This window comes from Cnephaeus nilssonii (genome assembly GCF_951640355.1).
Source record: "Cnephaeus nilssonii genome assembly, chromosome: 16".
NCBI classification, from domain to species: Eukaryota; Metazoa; Chordata; class Mammalia; order Chiroptera; family Vespertilionidae; genus Cnephaeus; species Cnephaeus nilssonii.
In genome coordinates this window covers 44,451,081-44,474,632 of record NC_137087.1, presented here as the reverse complement: position 1 = coordinate 44,474,632, position 23,552 = coordinate 44,451,081, and the positions used below count along the sequence as shown (strand labels likewise).

Genomic DNA, 23,552 nt, shown 5'->3' with positions numbered 1-23,552 from the left:
GTGTGTGGGGGGGGGGGGGGGCTAGATGTTATGGAAAGTGTTGTGTCCTGACTGGAGTGATTTGGGGCCTCTCTGAAGGTCCCTGAGAAGTCACCTATTCAGATCCCACCCAGGACAGGCTAGTGCTGGGGCTGTGAAGTCCTGGTTAGAGCACCACAGAGAACCTGGCCCCCTTCCTGCCTCAGTGTGCCCCAGTTTCTGCAGTTTGCTGGGTAAGGGCCTAGAACTCCAGAACTCCTAGCAGATGTTGGTACCCCCACAATGTGTCTCACACCCTACCTTAGACCCCCCTCATCTTGTCCACCACCAGAGTACAATTATACCCACTCACCCCCAGTCACTGGCAGGGACAGTCACCCACAATGATCCCCACTCCCCACTCATTCATTTCCCCAAATATATACATGCTGTTACACAGGATATATACAGTAAAATATGCATCTCACACACAATTACATCTACACAATTACAGATGATACACAATCACAAACATTCACACATTTAACACAGAAACGGATTCATAAGGAGAAACTAACATGTACTCTCACAAACATTAACACATGATTCACACACAATCACAAATACCGGTGGGCAATCATACAATTATCTCTCAAAGCACAGCTCCATTTAAACATAGTTACACACACACACACACACACACACACACACACACACACCACAAGTTCGAGTATATAATGATAGTTTCGATTTGCAACTTAAGCAGAAAGAAGCACAGACAATAACTGCAAACCCCAAAAAATAAAAATAAAATAATTGCAACCCAATTACACACTATTACAAATCGGTAATATTCTGATTGCCCACACCGTTCAGAACGCACACGCTCCAAGGCACTATACCCTCTTGAGCACTAGCTGTCCCAGGAGAGCCTTTCTCTCCCTCCTTACCTCAGCTCTGCCTTCTCTGTTTGTCCCCCTTCTTCCTTCCTCTCTCCAGAGCCTGCCGGTGCTGGCCCCCAGATGTCCCTCAAGCTCAGGCTCCAGAGCTGCCCAGCTCACACCAAACCCAAGTAGCTGCAGGATGCTGGGCTCAGCAAGGAGCAGGCAGCCCGAACTCCGGATCCGGAGGGTTTTATTATTTTTTTCACATAAATTACACAAGCACTTTATAAAATGGTTACACAGAAAACACCTTATAAGTGCATAACTTAAACCCCCCCATGAACAGGATCTGGAGAAACAGGCTGAGTTTGTGTGAAAACCTGCCTGTGAGTACCTGGGAGGGGCTAGGATGTGTGATGGAGGTCTGGCAGGCCAAGGGACACTGTGACCGCTGCTGTGTGTGGAATAGTGTATCACAGTGTGGCCACAGCCACGTGTTTATGAGACGTGCCATGCTGTTCAGAGTAAGTCTAGGTCACGCCTGGCCTAGGACGGATAGTGAGAATCAAAGGTAAGAAGGCTATGGCCCTGTGTGTGCGCGTGACATTCTGCCATAGGCCCCCCGTGTGTGATCTGGGGTGACACCAGGAGGGACGGTGGAATCATCTCTGTGTGGGCCTGTGGGTGTCGGTAAGTGACGGTGTGTGATGAGGAGTGGGATACAGAGGGAAGGCTCCAACGACAGCCCATGCTGTCCTCTGGGGACCCCGGAAGCTCCTCTTCTCCCTCTTCCCCCGTCTGTCTCAGTCCCACGTTAAAAACCAGATTAAAATAAAATCGATGCAAACGGAGGCGCCTCTGAACAGTTTTAGCGGGCGCAGGGCCGCGGGAGTCCGGGAGTGGGTCGCGGGTCCCTGTCCTCTGCACTCTTTCCTTCTTTTCCACGGAAGAGAGCGCAGTTTTGGCAAGCAGGCAGGCCCCCGTGGAGGGGGCGCATTCCCCTCCGTGGGCAGCCTGAGGCCGGTAGGGTGGGAGAGAGTCCTGGCTCTCAGGCCTCCCGCTTTGACCCCTTGGCTGGGCCGGGGGCCCAAGGGGAGGGGGCTGGGCAGGCTCACTCGCAGGCCGATGCCACGGACGTGACGCTGGTGATCTTGGTCGAGTCGTCAGACCAGGGCTGCAGGTTCTGCAGGGCGAAGAGCGACGAGTTGTGGACGCAGAGCGGGTCGGCGGGCAGCGGCTGCGCCAGGCTCTTCTGGAAGGCCTCCTGCTGCAGCTGCAGGAGGATGCGGTTCGCCTGCTGCCTCTCGGCCTCGCGCTCCTCCGCCGTCTGCCGCCTGCGCGGGGACAAGCGGTTACCCACGCTGCCGCGCGATCCCGGGAGAGCCTGCGCGCGCACGGGCCCTGCTGCCTGGGCAGCACCCGGCTCCAGCGTGGGCCCCTCTAACGCACCCCCTGATCTCGAAGATCCCGACTCCGACAAAGACTGGTAACCCCAAAAGTAGATGGAACCGAGCTACATCAGGGAAGCTGCGGGAAAAGTCCGCTAGGCAGGGAGCTGGGGCTCCCTGTCCACTCGCAGTGCCCACAACAGCCTCGAAGGGCTCAGCCAAGAATAAAATGGCATCTTGCCTCCCGCAACCCCGAGGAAGACCAGACACTCCCGTCCGGATCCTGAGGGGCCGGCCGCACGTTCCCCACCAGCCCGAGCTCTCTTCCCCCCTTTTCTCTGCCGACGTCTCCCGGCCTCGGACCTCCTGCGCCGAGCCCTGAGCCCTGCGCCCTGTGCCTGCCGGGACTGCCGCCGGGCCAGCCGGCTTCCTCCGAGGCGTCCAGGGAGGCGATGACTCACTCCATTTAATGCCTCCCCTCCACCCCGTCAACTGAGATCAAACGTCTGTCTCTAAGGTGGACAGACCTAATGGGAGTCCCCGGGGCCTCCAGAAGCAATTTGTAGGCGATCGATGAAGCCGCGCGAAGCCAGCGAGGGCCTCTCCCCGGGCGGACGCCGGCCTCCTCCCCGCTGCCTCTTCTTGCTTTTCACTGTGTCTCTGGCTCTCTGCTTCCCCTTCTCTCCTGCGCTTCAAACTGCTTCACTGTTTCTCTTCCTTCGGGCTTTTGTCTGTATCTCTTGTTTTCTTTCATCCCCGCCCCTGCCCCGTTGGCTTTCTCAAGACGAAGGGAATTTGTTTGAAACGAAAATGGAGGTTTTCCCCATCCATTGCTTTTCTTTTTCATACCTAAGACTTCATAAGGATGCCTGGTTTCCTTTTCTGCCTGGGTGGGGTGTCTAGCTTGCCCCCCCCCTCTGCGTTTTAGTTTCTCTGTTGCCTGCCACTCTTTCTCTGTCTCCCACCTGGGGCAGGGTTTTGCCTGGCTCTACCCCTTGGCTACAGCCCTGAGTGGGCCTTGAGAACCCTGGTGTACCCCTACCCAGCCAGCCTCGCCCCCTCTTCAACTAGCTTTCCAGAGGTCTGAAGCTGGTCCCCCCTGCCCCAGCGGCAGGAATGTGGGGAGGGGAGGGGAGGGCAGCAGACTCGCGGGGCAGTGGCTTCCTCTGTGGCCACCACGGGCGGAATCCCGGGCAGATTCCTCGCCTTCATTCAGTAAAAGAGGAAACTCCAATTCCTTCCTCAGGCCCCAGGCCCGCCCGGCCCGGCGCCGCCGCCTTCGCCCAGACTCCTGCGTTCCCCCTGAGGCCTGAGCTAGCGAGAGACGCCTGGCAGGCGTGGAACCGAGTATGCGGGCTAGGTGTGCGGGCGGGAGGGTGCAGGGAGGCAGGAGGGACCAGCGGAGAAAGCGCTGGTGTGTGCGGAGAGTAAGGCTGCCACGAAGTCAGTGGGACGCAAGAAAGAGGGGGAGGGAGGGAGGAAGAGAGAGAGACAGAGAGGAACAGAGGTCAAGGTGTATGTATAAAGGGGGGAAATTAGTGTAGTGGATGTGTGATGTGAGACGGGTAATCTCTCTCTCTCTCTCTCTCTCTCTCTCTCTCTCTCTCTCTCTCTCACACACACACACACACACACACACACACACACACACACACACAACCATCTGCTCCTAATTGATCCCGGGTTCTGTGGGACCATCGAAAATCCCGCCACAGCCGGCGCGGATTGATTTTCCCCTTCCAGCGTGGGGAACCCGTGGCGGGGAGGCCGGGGGTCGCGGGAGGAGGGAGTCAGCAGAGCCCAGGCGGAGGTCTGCGGCCCCAGACGCTATGCAGGGAGCCCGGCTGGGGCGCAGAACCTGGGCGCAGGCCATCCTGTCTCCAGTCTCCGGGACAGAGCGGGTGTCTCTGTCAGTGCACGTTTGCGCAAACAAAAAGCCCCGCAGGACTCACTGATCCAGGGACCTGGACTGCATGGACTGCTCTAACCTGCTGTTTCCTCAAGCGGCGGCCGGCCGGGATCAGCCGCGTTTGCAAAGGCACTGGGTTTGCCGGCCACAACGCTAGGAAGCCTCCGATCAACAGAGCCAGGGCTCTCCAGCCGCATCTCGGTCCGTCGGCAGCGCCTGCCTCCCACTCCCCGAGCGCCTAGCAGGAGCTGCCAGCTCCTCCGAACACGTCGGAAACCGGGAGCGGGGGAAGCGTGCGCGTCCCGAGAGGCCCGGAGCCTGGAGCAGCCGAGACCGCGCCGCCCGCGCCGCGCCCGCCCCGCGCGCTCACCTCCACTTGGTCCGCCGGTTCTGGAACCAGGTTTTGACCTGAGCGTCAGTCATTTTGAGCGCCTTGGCCAGGGCGGCGCGCTCGGCGGAGGCCAGGTACTTCTGGCGGTGGAAGCGCTTCTCCAGCTCGCAGATCTGCAGGCGCGTGAAGGACGTGCGCGGCTTCTTCTTCTTGGGGGGCGTCCGGTTCTGATAGGGGTGACCTATACGGCGTGTTACAGTGAAGGGTGAGAGGGCCACTGGAGCGGGAGACAGACAGACGGCAGAGGCAAGCGGCAGAGCGTCAGGAGGCGTCCCAGGCCCGACACCCCGCGACTCAGCGAGCATAGCTGCTAGACCCCACCATCAGGGCCTCGATCCTCCCTGCAGCCCTCAAGCTCCAAGCCGGGGCGGGAAAGGGCCCCCTCCCGCCGCCAAGCTGCAGCCGCTGCTGCCACCTCGGAGGCCTCCCTAGCCCCGGGCTTCCACGTGCCCAACCAGACACTAAACCACAGCCACCTCCCCAGTCTCCCTGAGGCAAGCAGAAGATGGCAGCCCCCTAGGGCCCCCCACAGCTTCCCACTGCCCCAGGCCTCCAGCCTCAGGGAAGCTGCCCCATAGTGAGGGGCTGGACCCTGCCTGGTCCCGACCTAAGCCTCCATCACACAGCGACAGACACAGACACGTCACATACAAATTATAGTAGCAAACTGTAGATCCATACATCCAAACGAGCCAGCTAACAGGCGCAGGCACTCAGGCAGACACACACAGCACACAGGCAGCACTAGGTAACACAAGGCAAGTCATATACGCCCTCAGAACCTTCCCAGGCCTGGATGGAGAGCAGATGCGCTGTGGCTCCCCTAGGTAGGCCTGTGAGAAGTACCTCTCACCAGACCCAGGATTAGTGGGTTCCAGGCCAGGGCTTCCCTCGGAGTCCTTCCCTCTAGGCCAGGCCTGAGAGAACTGGGGTTGGGGGAGTGGAGCCCCTTGAGTACAGGGCCCTTCCTAGAGCCCCAAAGTAGAGTGGCTGTTCTGTCTCTACAAATTCTTCCTCCCCCCAAAACAAAACAACAAAACTTTTTGCCACAGTCCTAGAGTCTGAGCCAAGGTTGGAACAGGAGCAGGGGGGCCTGTGGTGCCCCAGGGTCTCCTAGTCCAGGGTCTAGCTCTAAGCTGCCTAACCCCTTTCACAGTTGGGCACTGGAGTCCTGGCCTGTGCCTGCCTCCTCCTGCTCCTAAGGCCTGTCCGGAACCCAGACTCAACTCGTGGCTGCTTCCCACCCGGCGTGGGGGCCTGGCTCAGCGGGAAGATAATACTCTCAGACCCAGGGGATGCCAAGGGAAGCGGGAAGGGAAGCCGGGGAAAAGGGCCCGCGCCGAGCTAGGGCTGAGGGCCGAGAGCGGAAGCGGGAGCGCAGAGAGCGGGGACTAACGGAGGAAGGCGGGGAGCAGGCAGCGGAGAGGACGGCAGCCAGCGCCGCCGAATGCGCCATCGTCCCGGGAGCAGTCCTTTGGCGGCCGATCGATCCTGGGCCTGGCCGGTGCATTATTTACGCCCGAGGGCCGGCGGGAGGAGGTGGAGGAGAAGGCCGAGCCCGGACAGAACGAAAATGAAGCGGGCGGCTCAGCCCCACGCTGCCACCGACCTGGACGAAGCCCGCGGTTCGGGAAGAAAGGGCCGCCCGCTCTGCCGCTTTCCGCGGGCTCGTGGCCTCTGCTGGCCCGCAGCGCAGCAGACCCTGGAACTTGGAGTGTGTGTGTGGGGGGGGGGGGGGGAGGCGGAGGTGGGGAACCTGTTCTTTCCTTGCGTTTGGTTCTGGGGCTCACCGCCTCCCAAGAGAACGTCGGCCGGCCGGGACGGAAGAAACAGTTTGTTCACATCGCGCCCCTTCTCTGAGATTCCGGCCCCAAAGGCGGGCGGAACGTGTCCCGAAGCTACATTCCCCTTCCCTCCCTCGGACCGGGCCCAGGGACTCCGAGAGGGGATTCTGGGGGCGCTCCTCGGAGCAGGGGTCTGTGGGAGAGACGCCGCGGGGCCCGGGCTGGGAGAACTCTTGCAGCATGGCGATTCCTCGAGCATAGAAAGGTGGCAGGCGGCTCAACTTGGCGGAAGCACCAAGAGGAGCTGAGCGACCGACCGGGCCGGCAAAGGGGGCTGCAGGGGGCCACGAGGGGGGGAGGGAGAGCGCAGAGCCCGGGCCGCGGCCAGGCGGGGCGCGCGCGGGCCCCGGACTCACCTGTGAACCTGTCCTTTGTGTATCTGCGGTTACTCTCCATCCAGGGGAAGGTGAGGCCGGTGAGGTTGTTGACACCTGGCACGGCAGGCACGGAGGGCACCGTTGGCAAGCCGGTAGCCAGAGGCTGGGGGTGGGCCACCGCTCCAGCTAGTGGTCTGTGCGCGGGCACCCGAATCACTCCCGCAGCGCTCAGCGCCCCGCCGCCGCCGCCGCCGCCGCCTCCCGGAGCCGGGCCGCCCGCCAAGGCCATGTTCACGTTGTAGGAGCCGGCCAGCGGGCCCATGCTGCAGGCACCGCCCCCGCCGCCCGCCGGGCCGCCGGGACCGCTCGGGCCGCCCGCGCCGTAGGCCCCCGCGTTCCCGGCCGCCGCCCCGGCCACCGGTCCCCCGCCGCCGTAAGCGTAGGCGCCTCCGACCAAACAGCCAAGGCCGTATTCCCCGTCCTGGAGGCGTGAGTTTGGCCCCATGCAGCCGCCCTGGTCCGGGCTGTTGAGGATCTGGTCGATGCCGAAGCTGATGGGCTCCGCGTGGCCCGGGTGGAGATGGTGCGGACCCAGGTGCTCCATGCCGACCCCCGCCCCGGCCCCGCGGGGGGGGGCCTGGGCGGCGGGGCTCGCTGTTTTTCGCTCCGGGTGCAGCGCGCAGGGGCGCGAAAGCAGGAGCGCTTCCTGGCTGCGCCGAGACTTGGAGGCGAAGTACGCACCAGGGCTAAAGTAGGGGGGAGGGGAAGGAGAGAGGGGGCGCCGTATTCTACTCCTCTCCGGCTGCTCCTTCCCCTCTCCGGCTGCTGGCTCGCTGTTGACTCTGGGACATCAATCACCGGGCGAAAAAGCCCGGTGCGAGGGAGCCTAGCCGTTCCGACCCGGTCTCTCCATTGGCTGTGAGCAGAGAGAAGCCGGGTGAATGACAGCGCGGGGGAGGGGCGGAGACCGGGAGAGGGAGGCCGGGAGCCGAGACAGATGCCGGAGCCAGAGACCGAAGGACGGAGACTGTGGCTCACAGAAGTAGTTCAGGAAGAGGGGAAACAGAGACTTAAAAGGAGAAAGAAAAAGAGCAGGAGGTGGCCGTTCCCAGAGACTGACAGACAGACGGAGCCCAGGAGGTGGAGGTCAGAGCCCTCTTCCCAGCCAGGCAGGAGCCGCCCCCTAACTTTGAATTGGGCCAAAGGGGTCCAGCCACAGGCCTCTGGGGAGGAGGCGTCCCTTCGCTACTGGAGATTCTTCCCAGGGGCTCACCTGGGAAACACCTACCCATCAACCAGAGTATTTACACCAAACTTCACGCCCAGCTTGTTAGACAGAAGACTGTCTACTCCCCAGGTATGGAGTCCAGGCCCCTTGGTCAGGGAAAGTGAGTTCAGGCTGGGCCTTCTTTGAAACTCGGGCCTATGAACTACTGGCTATATGTTGAAAAAAAAACAAAACAAAACAACCACCCCCCAATTTAGCCTGTTTAAGGAAACTGAGGAAGGGAAGACTTCCTGAAAGGCAAGCACAGACAAGGGAGTTAGCTTGAGGCCTGTTGCCACCATGCCTATGCTTCAAGATACCACTTTCCTTTAAAATAAACAGATGTCTCAAGAAGCAGTTCCCACAGTATGTGAATGAATTCAATCGGGTTGTTTCACCTAGCAACTAGGCCAGGAGTGGCAATTTCAAGCAAGAAACCTTCAGACTGTGGTAAGGGGGAGGAGTTATTTTCTTATTTTTGGAATCTAGGGTCTTAGGGCAGTGGGGGCCTGGGGATGGTGGGACTGAGAGGAGGGAAGTGCATCCAGGACAAAGTTAGGCCTTTGCAAAGTTCTGCCTGTGGCTGACTGGCCTAGAGCCCAGGAGAGGAGGAAACTCCCTTTTCTGCTTCCCCTTTCCCCTCTCCAGTAGGGAAATGTTTGATCCCTCCCAGAAGCCAAAATCAGGGAAAGGCATAGGTTGGATAACTTGGGATCTATTTCTGGTCTAGTCTAGATTCAACAGGCCTTCAGAGAGGGGTGTCTCTATCAGGCAAGGTGCTAGAATGTGAAAGCACACATTCTACTTATCAAGTCTTATTGCAATGTAATATTTGCTTTGGCCTATTACTTCCACTTGAAGAGATCTCCTTGGAGGCAAAAAAAAAAAAAAAATAGCTTACTTATCTCTGTCCCTCTCCCCTATGGAGTATAGCCCCAACCCATAAAATATATTCATTTTGAGTGAATAATGAATGAATGAACCTCCTTATTCAACAAAGTTTTTGAGCACGTACTATGTGTCAGGTACGGTTCTTGGCATTGAGAAAAGAGCAGTAAACAGAACAAAGTTTCTGCCCTCATGGAGCTTGCATTCCATAGAGGGGACATAAAGAAGCAAATACAATAAGCCCGAGGATGATAAGTGTTGTGGAGAACACTATAAACTCCACACTAACTCTTTGAGATGAGTATCATCCCTGTTTTACAGATGCAAAGAAACCAAATCTCAGAGAGGCTAAGTGACTCGATAAGATGGAGGAGCTGGATTCTACTTGCTTTCATGGGTTACCCTGAAAACCTGGCTGCTGGTTGGAACAGCATCTCTATAAGGAACACCTTGTCTAGGCTCCAGGCAAGTGGACAGGGGTCCACACAATATAAAGCCAGATGTGGTTGTTTTCAACACTAAACAGACACATGAGGAGAGAGTCCCACTCCCTTAACAGTTCTCTCCTCTCCACCCACCCCAATTCAAGTACTACACCTCAACCAGGAGGCTCCATAACTTTCTTTGGAAGTTGTTTGAACCTGAATATGTCTCTTTCCTGCTTCTTATGTTGAAAGAACTAAAGAAGAAATAGACACAAGTGTTTTACTGAGAAACTACTATGTGCCAGGCACCACACCACACTGATCTCATTTAAGACTCACACAACCCTGTGAAGTTAATAGAAACATCCCCATTTTTAAATTATTAAGAAAAATGAATCTCCATAAGAGTATTTTTCATAATGAATAGTATGATTCATAAAGCAATTTTGATGAATTTTGATGAATGGATAAATAAAATGAGGTATCTCTGTACAATTGACTTTTTATTCAGCCATAAAAAGGAATGAAAAGGAGATCCTGGTTCATGCTACAACATGGAAGAACCTAGAAAACATTGTGCTAAGTGAAGGAAGCCAGGCACAAAAGGCCACATATTATATAAGTTTATTTATATGAACCAACCAGAATAGGCAAATCTATAGAGACAGAAAATAAATTAGTGGTTTCCAGGAGCTGGAGGGGGAGGGAGGTTGGGAATTGAAAATATTCTGGAGTTAGATGGTTATGGTTGCACAACTTTGTGAACATACTAAAAACCACTGAGTTGTACAATTTAAAGGGTTGAAATTATGTTACATGAATTATATCTCATTTTAAGAAAACAAAAACTGAGACTCAGTGAGACGAATGAAGTTGCCCCAAGTCACACAGACAGAAGAGGATTGAGCTGGGATCCTAAACTCTGAACTACTTTTCCTGTAGAGGGTGAAAACTATGGGGAGAGACCCTTCAGCATCCTTTGAGGTTGGGTCCCATTGCCTTGCTCTGTCTTCCTCCTTTTAGTCAAGACGTCACATTGGTGTCTAACAACAGTTCTGCCTAATGCAATTAAAATCCTATCTTTCTAGGTTATCCTCAAAACAACTTCTCTTTGCCACCTTCTGGCCCATGCTAGAAACCCCTTGAGTGTTCCTAAGACTCTCCCCATCCTCCCTCTCTCCCTCCTAATGTACCTTTCCAGCCTCCACGACTTTCCAATCCTGCCTGATCCAACCCTTTGGGCATCTGCCTCGCTTACCTCTTGAACGCCTCACTTCTGTCACCGGTTGTCCAGGGTAGCTGGGACGAGACCTCACCGGCCTCATCTAAGTTCGGCAGAAGTCACCCTGCCTCGGGGTCCACTAAGACTGTCAGGGTGCTCTTCTCACCAAACTCAACACCCAGGGACACCCTGCCTTTCCCGTCCTCGCTGCTACCTGACTGATTTCTTTTGAATTTCCCACCCACCTCTCCTGCTTAGCAGAGTCAACTTTTATCCCAATCTAGTTCTGAGCTGCTGGCCTCCCCCGAGCTGGGGTTCTCTGAGTCCAGCTTGACCTCGGCCTTTGTCTTCCAATGGGATAGTGGCCGAGGGCAGGGTGACCCTCTCAGTCCCTTCTCTGCTAGGAAGATGAGACAAGAGTGCTAGGATTTGCTGGGTTTTGGCCCCTGCCACCCCCCAAAGCAGTGTTTCTTGAGCACAGCGCTGCAGGTGAGAAAGTTTTCTGAAATGGAGGAGGAGACTCAGAGCTTATTTTCTGTGCGGCTTGTGTTCTGTGCCTTGCAGAGTAGCCCTGTTGGGAAAGAGGAGGGAGGGAGGGGAGGCAGGACTCACAAAGAACCAGTAGTGTCCTAGGTACCTTCTCACCCCATCCTCCAAATGCCCTGTGATGCGGCTTTTGTTGTCTCCGTTTCACAGATGAAAACACCAAGGCACTGAAAACTAAACAGGGACAGACTTGGACTCAAGTGCTGTTTTTCTGACTCCATTCACTACAAGCTGCTTCCCCAGCACCAAACCTGGCAGATGTGGTCCTGGCCTGGCAGGAGTATCTTTGCACACATCTAGGTGAGTTCCAGCCCTGAGGCCACCTGGTAACAGCCCCCCGCTTCCAGCACCAACCCTCCCAGCCCCCCACACACCCGCCTGCAGAATAAAGAAGTGCTTCCAATTAAAAGAGGAGCAGCTGAGGCTGAGACTGGAGAGTGAGGGGCGGGGGAGGGGGGAGAAAAGGGAGGGCTCAGCCACAGGGGAAGCCCCTTTGGATCCCACATTGCTTCCTTCCCCCTCTGGGAGAGACCCCTGAGCCAGGGGTTGTCCTTTAGCTTAGGGGCGTGTATGGTAACTTAATTACTTTGTGTGGGGGGGACTGTGTGTCCCTGAGGGGAAGCTGGATGTGCATGACAGTGAGCGTAGTGTGTTTGTCTTTAAGGAATAACTTTAAAAATTTACCCAAATATGTACCGAGTGTCCATTATGTAATTGTGTTAGGCTGTTGGGACACAACTGCAAACAAGAGGCATGTCTATCGGTAAGAACGCTGGGGGTGGGGGGAATCTGGGTCTGTTTTACAACTGGATTTGCTTGTGTAAAGGATGTGTGTGTCAGTGAGAATGCGAGGGGATGTGTGTTTTCTATAACAGGATGATTGTGTGTGTCTACAGCTATTCCTCTGTAATGGGCCCATACATGATGGTGTGAGGCTGTCCCGTGGCCTGTGTGTGAAAGTGTGAATGTAATAATAATGTATGTTGCTGATGGTATGTGTGTATCTGGGGGAGGGGTGTCCTATTTTCTAGTGTAGTTGTCAGGGAAATGGCCATATGTGGACCTGTGGGTGTGGGAAGAGAGTGACAGGGTATGCCCAATAGGCATTTCGCAGGGAAGGTGTAGAACAGGCTGAGAAATATGTACGGGGATGTGTACTGGGAAGCAGTCCATGGTGGGACCGTTGAGGTCTGGATTCTCAGTACCAAACATGCCTCTTCTGCCTTGCTCACCTGCCTCAGTAGAGGGGAGGGAATTTCTCCTTCCACGAAAGAGGCAGGCACAGCTGTGACTTAGGGACTTAGAGACCCAGTAAAGGGGACCCCACCTGCCCAGAGCCCTGGGGTGGGGGTGCTTGTTTCTAGGAGCCTATGTTGGTGAAGGACAAGTGAGCAGGCTGGTTCCAGGCACACAACTGAATGATTCTTCAGCCCCAGGTGCCCCCGCTCAATCCTTACAGCAACAGGGGCCAAGGACCTCTCCAACAGCAAGACGGGCACCGAGTTCCCTCGGCGCAGGGACCCTGAATGGGTAGAAGATGGAGAGACAGGGGTCAGAGCCGATCTGATGGAGGATTTACCTTAGTGTCACCTGGTGGCGGGGCCGCACCTTTCTCCTCCTCCCACCCCCACCCCCAAGCCCGCTAGAGCCACGGGGTCCTTCCGGCTGTTCCTCCCCCACTAGGGCTTCCCCTCTTAGCTTCTGTTGGCCCACCACCCCTGGGCACCCCGCTAGGCCCCCAGGCCTTTCTCTGCCCAGCTCCTCCCATGGGAAGACCAGAGGCCCCCAGGTCCCACCATCCAGCATTGGTGCCCCTGGCCCAGCCTGTCTCCGATGCTGGTCTCCTCTCAGGTTTCCAAAACCGGGAGAGGGTAGGACATGGGGTGGGCTGCGAGCAGGTTCAGGCAGGACAGACCTCCAAGCCCTGCCATTCCTGACAGCTGGACGGCCCCCTGGGCACCACCCCGGAGACACTAAGGGAGCCTCCCACCAGTGGGCCCAGGGAGCCGCTCTGCTTAGGACCCAGAACACAGGCAGGGCCCAGCCTCCCGTCCTCAGTCCTCAGCCTCTACCCTTGGCCCTACTCAGCGGCTGGGCGGGTCCACGTCCAACCCGAGGAATTTCAGGTGTCAGGGGGCACCCAGGTCGCCGGGCCCTGAGCAGGGCGCAGGGGCGGGAACAGAGGCCTCCGAGGGCCACCGCCGTCTTCTAGGAACCACCTTCGGCCAGCTGACAATGGGACTCCCTTCTGCTCAGAGGGCTGAACCTCCGAAGCTGCAGATTCTCCCACCCCTCCCCATCCCTGCTCCCCGCCCCCCTCTCGCCCCAGTAAAGACAGATGAGTGAGATTTCTGGTCGCGAGCCTGCAGTGCCCATATCTACCCAGACTTCCCACCTCAATTCCTCGCCCCGGGGAGCATAGACTTGGCCTTAGAGGTGGCGGCTGAAGGCCTTCCAGCCCCCAAACCGGGACTCCCAGTGGCTCCAGTCCCGGCTGTGGTGGAGGCGGAGTTGGAGGTCTCGCGCGGTTGACCCTAGGAGCTCCAGCCACCTTGGCACGGATAGGTCTGGTAATTTCAGGGGTGCAAGGGGTGCCGGGCTGTTCTGGGAACAGGTAACCTGGCTCGGACCCGGACCCGGACCGACGCTAGAGGAGAGGGCCTGGCTGCCCCGCCAGCCCGGTGGACTCGGGAGTGTTGTCCCAGTAGATGAGTTGAGCTGGAGTTAGGGTTTGAAATACACTCTCCAAGCTCCTCCTCCTTCAGAAAAGCCTGGGGCCGCAGCTGCTGCTGGGCTGCTGGTGGAGTGGGGGGGGGGGGGCAGGGCTGGGGTGGGGTGGGGTGGGGTGTTCCACTCCGCAGCCCCATGGCACAGGGACCCGCGCTTGTATCCAAAAGGTCGCGCGCAGACACGCTGAACACCACGGCTTTCCAGGGACAGCGGCGGAGCAGCCACAGCGCCTTCTCACGCCCGCCCAGGCCCACACTCATCCTTGCACAGAAAGCGCAGACACACCCGAGTGCAGCCCGCGGAGGGATGCTCACGAAGCCTCCCCACCCCGCACCCAGGTGCCCACAGACACGCCCAGCCACACACCCGCTCGGCGCCGCTGCAAAGCGAAACAAAACCCTCTCCCTTCACAACACAACCTGCAGGTCACCGTGCACAGGTACACAGACACCCCGAACCGCAGGTGCACCCCTTTCCACACGCCCTTCCTGCTCCCTCCTCCACATTGATTGTGCTCACCAGCAGCCACAGTTCCCCAACTTTTCCAGAGAGACCAAGGTCGCCTCCTCTCCGGAGGGGGTGGGGAGCAGAGCCGCAGGTGCCAGAAGTGGGGGGCGTGCCAAAGGGGAGGAACTGTATCCATATGCATGGGGTCGTCGCACAAAGAGCAGCTGCCCAGCTCAGCCCCCGCGGGCGAAGAGTTGCGCAGAGGCTGCGGCCGCCCAGCTAATTGAATTAGGCCGGTCAGACCCCGCCACCCGTGCGCCACCCGCGGTCGCTTTGCCACCGGTCCCCGGGCGCCGCAGGCGCTTGTTGGGTGCCGAGGGACGGATGGAGGGAAGGAGGCACTGCCGCCTGAGCCCCTGCCCGAGGCGGCCTCTCCCTCCAAAAATAATCGCATTGTCCCGAGGGCTGCGTGTGGCCCTGGGCGCCAGGTATCCCCAACCGGACTGCGACGCTGTGATTAATGGGACAGCGGAGAGGGAGCTGACATGGCCCTCCTTCACCCACCCTCTCCCTGGTTCTCAGCTGCCTCCGGTTAGGGTGCCCCTTCCCCACCTGGGAAGTGAGGGCGGGAGGAATAGGGAGGCAACCGACCAGCCGCCGGAAATTAGAGGGGTTGGATGCCTGAGTGAGGGAGGTGCGGCCCGGGTGGGCCGGCACAGTGAGGCCTATGTGAGCTTGGAGCGAATGAGTGCGTCGTCAGGGCCTGCGGCTAACTTCACGACTGTGCGAGAGCATTGAGAGCTGTGAGCCGCTGCACGGTGAGTGAGGTGGTGTGTGTGTGTGTGTGTGTGTGTGTGTGTGTGTGTGTGTGTGTGTGTGTAAGGGGGTGTCCTAGAATGAACCATGTGATCCCAGGGGGGTGGAAGAGGGCCACCACCCTGGGAACCTAAGGCTACAGTGGGCTCTGGGGGATCTGAGACCTTGCTCCAGCCAAAGCCCCTGGTCCCAGACCCACCTGCTGCTGCCCACTGAGCTTCCTCAAGCCACTTAAGTTGCACAGGGAAGATGAAGTCCCCTAGAAATCCAACTGGGGGTGGGAGTGATCCAACGCCAGGAGCCTTGTGCCCTCCAGAGGGTTCAGTGCAAACGGCAGGGACCAAGACCTCTAGGAGGAATAATGCCAAGGGGAGCAGTAGCTGTCACCTCTAAACCCCCTTGCCCTACAGCCCAAGGCTCCTAAGGGGGGGATGGGAGCGAGGGGTGGGTGGCAATGGTCTGGGGGCCCACTCCCTCAGGCCAGGGGCCAGGCCTCTGCAGCCTGTACTGTTTTTCCCGGGATTTTTACTGCATCACCAAGATGAGCAGTGACATCCCCCTCTCCCCTTTCATAAATATTGCATCTTCCCAATGCAATTACAGGAGACGGAGCGGCATGAGCATTTACTAAATAAGATTATGGGGTAATGCTAATGCAGTTTATGTCTTCGCTCTGACACCAGACAAACTCCCTATTAATAACCTCTCAATGAGGCAGGAGGCTCAGAAGGCAGCGCCTGGGGCTGCCCACACTGCACACTCAGTGAGAATGGCCACAGCATGGCCACCCTGGGCTCTGGGGCTCCACTAGCCTTGGCTCGCTCCCTGGGCTGCCAGGCCACCCTCCCCTCTGGGCCTCTAGGCTTAGCGCTCCGTTTTCCCAGAGGCAGCCTCACCCTCTGCCCCAAGCTGGGGAGCTTCATTGACCCCCTCACTTGCCCACTTCTTTTGGGGCAACAGTTTGGTCCCAGCCGGTGCTCTGCTCCTCTCTTCAGAATCCACACTTCTCCTCCCCTGAAGGGTGTACAGGACACATTCTTCCCTGTCTTAGAAACTGCTCACCTTGCCGATGGGAAAATCAAACCCCTTTATCCCGCCATTCAAGGCCCTCAACTTACTTTATGCTTCATCTGTAGTACCCTCCCCCAAACACTGGCCATTATGTATGAACTGAGATAAACATTCTTCTCACACCTTCCCACTTGCACCCAACTTTTGAGTGCTAATGCTCTGGCAAAAAAAAAAAAGAAAAGAAAAAAGTGGGCCGAAACCGGTTTGGCTCAGTGGGTGGAGCATCGGCCTGCGGACTGAGGGGTCCCAGGTTCGATTCCGGTCAGGGGCATGTACCTTGGTTGCGGGCACATCCCCAGTGGGGGGTGTGCAAGAGGCAGCTGATCGATGTTTCTCTCTCATCGATGTTTCTACCTCTCTACCCTCTCCCTTCCTCTCTGTAAAAAATCAATAAAATATATTTTTAAAAATTGCATTTTTTTGGTGGTGTTGTAGATTTGGAGTCACAGAGACATGGATTGGAGTCCTAGCCACACTACTTTACAAATGTGAATCGGAACAGATCAGTTAACTTCTCTGGCCCTTGTTTTGTGTGTGTGTGTGTGTGTGTGTTTTGTTTGTTTTTTGTTTTTTGTTTTAATAAAAGAGACATTGTGAATTCTGCCTTCTGTTTCATCAAACCATTGTCAGAATCAACATAAAGATGAAATAATGTAAAAGTTTCCTAATTCATTGGGTGTATCTCTGCTTTAAGTTCTTTTAATATTTATTTATTTATTTATTTATTTATTTATTTATTTATTTCAGAGAGGAAGGAAGAGGGAGAGAGATATAAAAACAACAATAATGAGAGAGAATCATTGATCAGCTGCCTCCTGCATGCCCCTTACTGGGCATTGAGCCAGGGCATGTACCCTAAGCAGAAATTGAACTGTGACTTCCCGGTTCATAGGTTGACACTCAACCACTGAACCACACCAGCTGGGCATACAGTCTTTTATTATATTATTATTATTATTATTATTATTATTATTATTATTCCATTAGCATTTATGTAAAATGTTTGTCATCCCTGCTGGTCTGGGAGTCCTTGAAACTGAATGTTGTCTAGTCCTGCTCAGGTCCCAGATCCAGTTGATGAACTCTTCAGACATACTAGATGCCCTTGTCCTGGCTGCCCTGACTTGCCTCCTCTTGAAGGCCCATTGAGAGGACAGGGCTAAGGCAGGAGAGACAAGTTCTAGAAAAATAGGATGTGGAGAAACCAAGATGGCGGCATAAGTAAACACCTGAACTACTGCCTCGCACAACAACTTCAAAACTATAACTAAAAGACAAAACGGACATCATCTAGAACCACAGGAAGGCTGGCTGAGTGGAAATTCTACAACTAGAAGGAAAGAGAAAAGCACACTGAGACTCAGAGGAGCTGCAGGAGGCAGAGGTACAGAGGCGCGCACGCGGAGAGGACTGGCAACTGAGTACGCGGCTGGCTTTCTCAAGCGGGAGGGAGACAAAAGCTCCCAACTGCTCTGAACTCCAGTTCCGGGCAAGACTCTGAGGACCCAGACTCATTCGGGGAGAAACTGGACTGTCTGGCAGCAGGTGAAACTCGAGGGCAGCTTTCTCTCAGAGGTGCTTGCAGCGATTACCGCAGGACACAGACCCGGGGGCCTCTTAGGGCAGGGCTGATGGGAAGCCATTCCTGTTTGCTCCGCATAAGATCCCGCCCCATGAAGCCATTGCTGCTTGCTCTGCCCTGAGACTCCGCCCCATCCAAGCTGAGCACAAAGGCTTTTGCATATGAATGGCCTGGTCCTTTGAATTCTAAACTTACCTAACAAACTGCATCTGAGTCAGTGAGACCCAGAACATCCAAAAGAAGGCCCAAGGCCCTGCAGTAGCTTGCATTGCTTCACAGCTGGGCCTCATCTGGGCACCTCCAAAACCCAAACAAAGAAGAGGAATCTGCAGACCTCTCTGTAGCTCCTTCTGGGTGGCCTCAGGCAGAGACTAAATTAGCACCTCCTTGGAGATCCAAGAGCCAGTGTACCCAGGGGTCAGACTAGGACCATCCAGATTAAAACTCCTCAGATCCATAAGGGACACACTCAGAGGGCAGACTCAGTGAGCACCAAAGCCCCACTGAAGCAAGTCTTGCCTCTTAAGGGTGTCTCCAGCACAGAAGTTCTCCCATCATAGACACAGCTGATCCTCACAGCCAATTGACCTGGAGGTCAATTCCCCCCAGTAATACCAACAACAATCAAGGCTTAAAAAAAAAAAAATCAAGGCTTAACTACAACAAGACTGTGCACACAGCCCACAAAGGGGTGCACCAAGAGTGTCCACCTCAGGTAACTGGGGAGGCTGAGCCACTGGGCCCTATAGGACACCTAGCACACAAAGCCACTCTATCAACTCAGGGAAGCAGCCAAAATGCAGAGACAAAGAAACAGGTCACAAATGAAAGAAATAGAGGAAAGCAAACTACTGGATAGAGAGTCCAAAACCACGGTTATAAGGTTTTTCAAGAATTTTCTAGAAAAGGCCGATAAATTTAGTGAGACCCTCAAGGATATGAAGAAGGACCAACTAGAAATTAAGCATACACTGACTGAAATAAAAAATAATATACAGAGATCCAACAGCAGACTAGAGGATCACAAGAATCAAGTCAAAGATGTGAAATACAAAGAAGCAAAAAATACCCAACCGGAAAAGCAAAAAGAATCCAAAAATATGAAGATAGTGTAAGGAGCCTCTGGGACAACTTCAAGCATACTAACATCCGAATTATGGGGGTGCCAGAAGAAGAGAGAGAGCAAGATACTGAAAACCTATTTGAAGAAATAATGACAGAAAACTTTCCCCACCTGGTGAAAGAAATACACTTACAAGTCCAGGAAGCACAGAGAACCCCAAACAAAAGGAATCCAAAGAGGACCACACCAAGGCACATCATAATTAAAATGCCAAGAGCAAAAGACAAAGAGAGAACATTAAAAGCAGCAAGAGAAAAACAGTTAGTTACCTACAAGGGAGCACCCATACGACTGTCAGCTTTTTTTCTCAACAGAAACTATGCAGGCCAGACGGGAGTGGCAAGAAATATTCAAAGTGATGAATAGCAAGAACCTACAACCAAGATTACTCTACCCAGCAAAGCTATCATTCAGAATTGAAGGTCAGATAAAGAGCTTCACAGATAAGAAAAAGCTAAAGGAGTTCATCACCACCAAACCAGTATTATATGAAATGCTGAAAGGTATTCTGTAAGAAGAAGAAAAAGGTAAAGATAAAATTTATGAACAACAAATATGTATCTATCAACAAGTGAATTTAAAATCAAGTGAATAAAAAATCTGATGAACAGAATAAACTGGTGAATATAATAGAGTCAGAGGCATAGAAAGGGAGTGGGCTGACAATTCTCGGGAGGGAAAGGGGTGTGGGGGTGCGGGAAGGGACTGGACAAAAATCGTATACCTATGGATGAGGACAGTGGGGGGTGGGGGTAAGGGCAGAGGGTGGGGTGGGAACCAGGTGGAGGGGAGCTATGGGGGGGAAAAAGAGGAACAATTGTAATAATCTGAACAATAAAGATTTATTAAAAAAAGAAAAAGAAAAATAGGATGTCAGCGCAACAGAAAAAGTTCAGACAGGATTTCAAGAGAGCCAGCCCCCGCCCCCCATACACACACACACCCCACCCTGCCAACTCAGGCCTCACTCTGTGCTGGCTGGTCATTAACACAGCCCTGGGTTCTTCTTGGCCTTCAAATAAAAAGACATTTCATGCCCAAGGACCACAGTAATGAGGAATCAGGGAGGGGCTGGGTAGCCTGCAGGCTCAGCAAAAGCTTCCCCACCTCAGAGGCCTCTCCTCCTTCCTCCCTCTGCCATCCCTCTGAAGTCAGCGAAACCTTTGAGCAGCTTCTAAGCTGGAAGAAGGAGGTTCCTTTGTCTTTGGAGCAGGCTGAGGGGTAGGGGGCACTGGCAAGGCCTCTTCATAGGCCCCATGGATCTCTGCCCCCAGATCTCTACAAAGGCTAAACCGTCTTTACCCCAGAGAGGCCATAGTCTGTAGGGACAGATCGGAGCCCAGGGCTTAGAAGATTGGGGGGGAGGGGGGTGCAATGCTCTACCATATACTCTAATTCCTTGTTCCTTAAACCTGGGCTATGCCTGATCAGGCCAGCACATACTACCAACTTCCAACCTGCCATTCCTGCCCTGGGCTACAGGTGACGCTGAATGCTGCAAACCTGTCTGAATCTGTCTGGGGCATTTTGGACTTACCACAGCTTCCCTCCACTTATTTACGAAGTATTAGACTTGACTCTCTTTTCCCTTTCTCTCCTGTCCAGTCTCCCTCCTGAGTGCTGTTGGAAACCCTCCTAACCAGCCCTTTTACTCAAATTGTACAGAGCATGTATGCAAACACACACACCAACTCACAGGTACATGCAGGCCCACACACACACACACACACACACACACACACACCCAACATGTATAAACTCCTGAGCCCCGGGCCCACGGGACATGCAGCTGTGTTCTGTCCCACTGAAAAGCATGCACACAGGGAAGTACACAAGCACAGTTTCTGAAGGTGATGCTGCCATCGAATCTTCCAGAGCCTGTCAGGGATCAGTGCCTTCTTTTATTCTCGGTGGGAATGCATAACATGTGTTCAGGGTGTTTAGGACCTGTACAAATTGTATGACAGGATTGGGAAAAACCACTCCCCGGAAGGTAGCTGAGCTCTGAGTCATCCCAGAGGACCTGGAGTAGGAGCACAAATCTGAGCTGGGGGTGTGGTCTGTTCATTGGAACCAGGACCTGCCCATAATCTGTTCTCAGTAAATCAGCTGAAGATCCTAAAGCAGGAAGTAGGAATCAGTGGGCAGGCTCCAGAGGGGTGTGGCCTTTGAAACAGGAAAGGAAGGAGCTACTTGGGCCTCTCTCAGGGAGTGGCCCTAACTTCCAAAAAGCAGTCTGTGTGTGTGTGTAAGGGCCTGCATGTACCTGTGGTAATGATGGCACTTTCCTTGGGGCTGGCTACTCGGGCCCTGGTGAAGCCAGGCCCAACCGTGGCCAGGAAGAGCAGAGAGCTGCACCCAAAGGGCCTCTTTCCACCTAAGTAAACTTCAAGAAAACCATCAGAGAAAGAGAGATGAACGGCGGTAAAGTGGAGTCTCAGGGGGGTAGAGAGGAGCCAAGTATACTAGAAAGGCCAAAGGCACTAATGTTTGAACAGGATTCACATTCTCCCGCTGCCACTCTACCAGCTGTGTGATCTTGGGCTACACACTTACTCTCTCTGTTCTTCAGTTTCCTCTTCTATAAAATGAAGATGCACTACCTACTTTGTCTGATTTTGGTAAAGATGAAAAGAGATGGAAAGATGTAAAAGTGCTTAGCCCAGTGGCTGGCACGTAGCAGGATCCAACAGATGGTGGCTGAATATGAGAAGGAGGTAACAAGAAGGCCTGAAACCCAGGACAGGAAGATTTAGGGTCTTCCTTCCCTGGAGGGGATTGGGGCTACTGGGGCCAAGGCAGGACCCAGAAAAAGAAGGGCAGCTACAAGCAGAAGTGACGGTTCCCAGGCAAGAGAGCAGTGTACAGTGGTTAACAAACTATTGCCAGACAGCCTGAGTTCAAGTCCCACCAGCTATGTGACGTACAGCAAATTTCTCTGACTCAGTTTCTTCATCTGTAAAATGATCATGGTAATAATAATAGGATCTATTTTTATGCACTAACTATGAGAAATAAATGAGTTAATATTTGCAGTGTTTAGAGTAGTAGTTGACACATAATAATTGCTATACAAACATATGCTAAGTAAATAAAAATAAACCAGGCTCACATGCTGATGGGGAATCTGACTCTGAGGACTCAGAGGAAGCAGGGCAGCCACAGGCCAGGGGCAGCCTACCTCTACAGCTGCAGACTCAGCGCTCTTCAGAACCCCGCACTCCCTAACTTCCTCTTTTTAGCGGTTTGTTTACCTTAGGAACAAGTTACCCCTTTAAGTCTTCAGGCTGCTCAAGGGTCTAAGGAAAAAGTAGATATTGTTTTATATGTTGCTGGTGGTGCTGTAAATTGGTCCCATTCTCCCTGGGTTATGTAACAAAAACCATGATACTGTTCATATCCTTTGATCAGATAATCCCACTTTGGGGACCCTATCCCAAGGAAATAAAAAAGCAATTTGTACACAGATGTTTATAGTAGCACTATTCCTAATAGCTCAACCTTGGAAGCAACCTAAATACCCAATACTAGGGGAATGGGTAAGCCAGCGAGGGAACAGCAGCACAAGGAGTAGTACGTAGCCATTCAAATAGCTAGATATGACACAGATGAAGTAGTGGAACATACCAAGATGCCAAACATTGTTAAAATGTCAATATTCTCTGGAACATTTATAGACTTAATGCCCTACTAATCGAAATCACACTAGATATATATATTTTTTTTTGGGGGGGGGGAACTCAGAAAAAAAATGATTCTAAGTTTCACATGAAAAGTAAATAAGTGAACAATTATATCAAATAACTTTCTAAAGAAGAACAAGTTTGATCAGACGTTAAAACATTTTGTTGCCCTATCCAAGTTTGGTTCAATGGATAGAGCGTCAGCTTGCAGACTGAAGGGTCCCAGGTTCAATTCTGGTCAAGGGCACATGCCTGGGTTGCGGGCTGGATCCCCACTAGGGGGCATGCAGAAGACAACCAATCAATGACTCTCTCTCATCATTGATGTTTCGATCTCTCTCTCCCTCTCCGTTCCTCTCTCTGAAATCAATAAAAAATATATATTTTTAAAAACCATTTTGTTACAGGGCAACAAAATGAAAGAGTGTGGTGTAGGCACCAAAACAGACATTTAAATCAGTGGGACAGAAAGAGCCCAGAAACAGAGCCAGTCACCTAAGAATTTAATATAGATATTAGAAAACAGGGAGAAGGAAACAACTCAATACATGGTGCTGAGAAAAGCTTTGTCACTTGAAAAATGTTATTTTATATTATATAAAATTGAATGTAAGATGGATTAAATAATTAAAATGATGAAGAGAATCTGTAGATGCAGGGAAATATAGGTACAATGCAATGTTAATTTTTTAAAATTCAAACAAGATTGTATGTTCTTACTGACTACAACTCCAAACAAGTACAGGTCTTAACCTTGATAAGGATCAAGGGATGAAACATTATGATTGATGTAAAGAGCTGGTGTTTCAAATTGATGGAATTTTTTGTTGTTGAGGAGGTAGGAGTTGAATGAAATGGGGAAAGTAGAGGGATGTAAGTGCTTCCACCTTTCCATCAGGGCAGACAAGAAGTCAGTGCTGCTTGTGGGAGGGCTGGGACTGCACTGGCTCCAGGTCAGATGGGGGACCCAGCAGTAGAGAGCCAGGACAGCTGCCTGGGAATACTCACTACCTTCTAATTTGACTCTTGAACCTGGCCCTGAACCTGGGCTTTCCTGCCCC

General features: G+C 53.7%; 1 protein-coding gene across 1 annotated transcript; it reads right to left on the bottom strand.

The window, feature by feature from the left end:
* Window positions 1-1,646: 1,646 nt before the first annotated feature.
* TLX1 (T cell leukemia homeobox 1) lies at window positions 1,647-7,526 on the bottom strand. Its single transcript, XM_079794064.1, has 3 exons — window positions 6,731-7,526; window positions 4,510-4,711; window positions 1,647-2,176 (listed from the first exon to the last, which is right to left on the bottom strand). The coding sequence occupies exons 1-3, from the start codon at window positions 7,293-7,295 to the stop codon at window positions 1,954-1,956; spliced, it is 990 nt and encodes a 329-aa protein (XP_079650190.1). The 5' UTR covers window positions 7,296-7,526; the 3' UTR covers window positions 1,647-1,953.
* Window positions 7,527-23,552: the final 16,026 nt, after the last annotated feature.